Source organism: Sinocyclocheilus rhinocerous, unplaced genomic scaffold (assembly GCF_001515625.1).
Source record: "Sinocyclocheilus rhinocerous isolate Xijiao unplaced genomic scaffold, SAMN03320098_v1.1 scaffold124, whole genome shotgun sequence".
Lineage (NCBI taxonomy): Eukaryota > Metazoa > Chordata > Actinopteri > Cypriniformes > Cyprinidae > Sinocyclocheilus > Sinocyclocheilus rhinocerous.
The window spans coordinates 57,656-62,099 of record NW_015659962.1 but is presented as its reverse complement, the minus strand read 5'-3'; the positions used below and the strand labels follow the sequence as shown (position 1 = coordinate 62,099).

General features: G+C 37.0%; 1 protein-coding gene across 1 annotated transcript in view; it reads right to left on the bottom strand.

The window, feature by feature from the left end:
• LOC107724713 (dimethylglycine dehydrogenase, mitochondrial-like) overlaps positions 1-4,444 on the bottom strand; it is a 22,525-nt gene that overhangs the window by 6,711 nt on the left and 11,370 nt on the right. Inside the window, 2 exon segments of the mRNA XM_016533733.1 lie at positions 46-244; positions 320-568. Coding sequence (XP_016389219.1) covers positions 46-244; positions 320-568 — 448 coding nt within the window.

Genomic DNA, 4,444 nt, shown 5'->3' with positions numbered 1-4,444 from the left:
TGTATATATGTGTGTGTGTGTGTGTGTGTGTGTGTGTGTGTTCACCCGAAGCCGATGGCGGTCCAGTAGTTTCTGGCTCCCTGGTGCGGTCCGATCATGGGCAGCAGGTCAGGTGTGTATGTGATCGGTCCGGACACGATGTTGATGATGTCAGCGTTCTTCAGAACCGGCACCATCTCCATAGCCCTCTCCACGTGATCCATGATCCGGTCCAGATCGGACTCAAACAGCTCCTTACCGAAACCTGCGACACACACCTGATTATTTCAGACTGTGCTGTGCTTTCACTGTGCTCTGCTCTCTGTGATCGTGTGCTGACCTGGAGGAACTCCGTCTCTGATCCACGAGTCCTGCAGCTTCATCTTCTCCTCTTTCTCGTAGGGTCCGAACAGCAGGCCGTCTCGCTCCTGACGCAGGTAATACGAGCCCTCCAGATCCCGGATCACAGGAAGCTCCGCCTCCAGCGCCTTCACCTCGGGAACCGTCGCCGTGACGACGTACTGGTGATGCACTGGGATGGTGGGGTGCTGGAACCCGATCATCTGACCCAGTTCACGCGCCCAGAACCCTGAGATCAGATATACAGCGCTTATATATTATTATGTTTAGAATTTTAGTTAAAAACGTCTTAATGCTGGATTTGTTTCAGCTTTTGTCTTCTCCAGATGTTAACTGATGGACTGGAGTGCTGTGGATTATTGTGATGTTTTTATCAGCTGTTTGGACTCTCATTCTGACGGCACCCATTCACTGCAGAGCATCCATTGCTGAGACACTGATGCAATGCTACATTTCTCCAAACCTGATTAAGAAACAAACTCATCCTGATCTGGGATGAACTGAGGATGATCACGTTTTCACAATTCTCACTTTTGAGTGAACTGTTCCTTTAAGAAGAAACCCCTGAGCAAAGGAGACACACAAACACTGCAGATGTCCTGAAATAATCACACAGAATATGATCCATCAGTCTGAAATAACCTCTAGCAGCCCAACACACACACACACACTCTTTCTATAGGCGTACTGGTTTTTACACTGAGCTAATGATATTTTCTAACCCCTAACACTAAACATAACCCTCAGCATTTTTATATATTTAATAAAACATTGTTTAGTATGTTCATTCGCCTGTTGAATTACGCTGTGTGTGTGCGTGTGTGTGTAGATAAGAACTAGTTCAGCCAGAACAACAAACACACAAACATCTGCAGTGCTGTGAGATGCTGTCTGATTGGACGAGGTGGTTTTTCAGGCACCAATCACGGCTCACGGTGTGTTTGTGGGTTAGCAGGGTTCAGGGTAACTGGATCCTCCTGCAAACATTCCCTGAGCTCTGACCTTTGACCTCCTGGTGTGTTTGACTGATCCCAGATCTGCAGCTCTGACCTGACAGAACCTCGTGATGTCATCGCTGAAGCAGGAGTGTGTGTTCACTTCATAAACATGCTACAGCAAGAATGAGAAATTACACTAAGAGAGACGATAAACCGCAAACTCTATCTAAACATGTTAAGAAAAGATTCATTCACTTAAAAACGAGATATAAGGACTTCATCTCAGAGACTGTCTCTTCAATAACAGTCTTTTATTCTGCAGTGGCCAAATATTCTTGTTTTGCATGATTACAGCCAAAAGCGTTAAGTATGCGTCTAACCCGAACAGATCGCTGAAAAAACTGAATCAAACACAAGTAGTGAGACAAACTAACAGCTCATACTCTATATTTGTCTGAATAGAGCAAAATAGAACTGATTAGAATAGAACAGAACAGAAAAGAATAAAATAGAACAGAGAAAACTAGAATAGAATAGAACCAAATAGAATAGTATAGAATAGAACCATTTAGCATGATATAGAATAGAACAGAATAGAACCGATTAACATAATATACAATAGAATACAACAGAACAAATTAAAATAATATAGAATAGAAGTGCATAGTATAGATAATAGTATAGAATACAGTAGAACAGAATAGAATAGAACAGAATAGATTATAATAGTATACACATAATAGTATAGAATACAGTATAACAGAACAGGACAGAATAGAATAGAACATAATAGAATAGATTATAATAGTATACACAGAATAGTATAGAATACAGTAGAACAGAATAGAGTAGAATAGAATAGAACAGAATAGAATAGATTATAATAGTATACACAGAATAGTATAGAATACAGTAGAACAGAATAGAGTAGAATAGAATAGAACAGAATAGAATAGATTATAATAGTATACACAGAATAGTATAGAATACAGTAGAACAGAATAGAGTAGAATAGAATAGAACAGAATAGAATAGATTATAATAGTATACACAGAATAGTATAGAATACAGTAGAACAGAATAGAGTAGAATAGAATAGAACAGAATAGAATAGATTATAATAGTATACACAGAATAGTATAGAATACAGTGGAACAGAATAGAGTAGAATAGAATAGAACAGAATAGATTATAGAGACGATCAGAGTAAGGAAGAGCAGCATAGAGTACAGTAGGTATGATAAATAGTCTAGAAGAGTAGAATTGAGCAGTGTAGGACTCTGTAGAGTACAATAAAGTAGTGTAAACTTTTTATACTAAAAATACATTGCACATTTAAAATACAGTGGGCATATAGACAGAACCTGCATGTAGAGAAATAGAAGACAGGGAGCTAAGTGAAGATGGATGATTATTTGTGTTGGAAATGTTACATTAGAGAGGATGTTGGTCAGAGCCGGTCTCTCTCCTAGAGGAAGTGTGCTCTAATGGATCACTGTTACCACTAAAAGCCTGACTCACTGCCATGTGTGTGTGTGTGTGCAGGCACAACATTCACAGCTGGTCATGCTATGTTTACATGCACATGGTAGTTTTGCCTGATGTCTATGTCACAAACAAAAAACATCACACACACATCACACATTCACACAAATACACAAAACCATCCATTACAGCTCGAAGGTTTTTAGTTTAATGAAAATCATCTGTTGGAGACAGATTATGTCAATGTTCGTGCAAGAGTCTGTGAGAGTGTGTTTGACAGTGTGTGTGTGACCTGGGGGCCTGTCACACTGAATCTCAGGTGAGAGTGTGTGAAAAACCCAACAGACACAACTCTGACTGATGAAACAGCTCACAAATGAATGAGAGCTCAATCTATTAAATGAATTTTACATTCATGTCAGGTTGTTATTGTAAGGAAGAGTTATGCGCCATAATGCTTTGGTGTCTATCCAGAGTTTTTCAGATGGAAATCATCAAAGGCTATGAGGATATGAAAGTGTGATCTTAGCGCCACAGCTGCTACACTCTGATTAGGCTTTAATCTAGTCCAACAATGAAGTTTACGCTATAAAGATAGAAAGTACTCAACTTCGATACACTACTCTACTTTAGGCTACTCTATTTCATTCCACTCTATTTTAGTATAGGCTACTCAAATGTAGTCTACTCTACTTTATTCTACTCTAGACTATGTTAGTGTACTTTAATCTACTCCACATTGTTCTACTCTAGCCTACTCATCTGTATGTTATTCTCCTCTATTTTAGTCAAGCCTACTCAAGTCTATTTTATTCTACTTTATGTTAGTCTGGTCTACTCTGCATTAATTAACTTTTCTCAAGTCTATGCCACTCTATTCTGCTCTATTTTGGTAGAAGCAATTTTAATTTATTTTATTTTAATCTACTTTACATTTTTATACACTAGTCTTTGCATCTTGAGGCTATTCTCCTTCACTTTAGTCTAGTCTACTCAACTCTATTCTACTCTACTTTAGTATGTGCTATTCTACTTTAATCTATTCTACATTATTCTATTGATCATTAAGCTCTTGTCTTTCCCTTTATTCAAGTCTACTCAACTCTAGTCAAGTATATACTACTCTACTTCAATCTAGTCTACATTATTCTACTAATCTCTAGACTATTCAACTTTACTTTAGTATAGTCTACTCAACTCAATTTTATTCTGCACTATTTTAGTCTAGTCAGAATAGATTATAATAGTATACACAGAATAGTATAGAATACAGTAGAACAGAACAGAATATAATAGAATAGAACAGAATATAATAGTATACACAGAATAGTATAGAATACAGTAGAACAGAATAGAGTAGAATAGAATAGAACCGAATAGATTATAATAGTATACACAGAATAGTATAGAATACAGTAGAACAGAATAGAGTAGAATAGAATAGAACCGAATAGATTATAATAGTATACACAGAATAGTATAGAATACAGTAGAACAGAATAGAGTAGAATAGAATAGAACCGAATAGATTATAATAGTATACACAGAATAGTATAGAATACAGTAGAACAGAATAGAGTAGAGTAGAATAGAACAGAATAGAATAGATTATAATAGTATACACATAATAGTATAGAATACAGTAGAACAGAACAGAATAGAATAGAACAGAATAGATTATA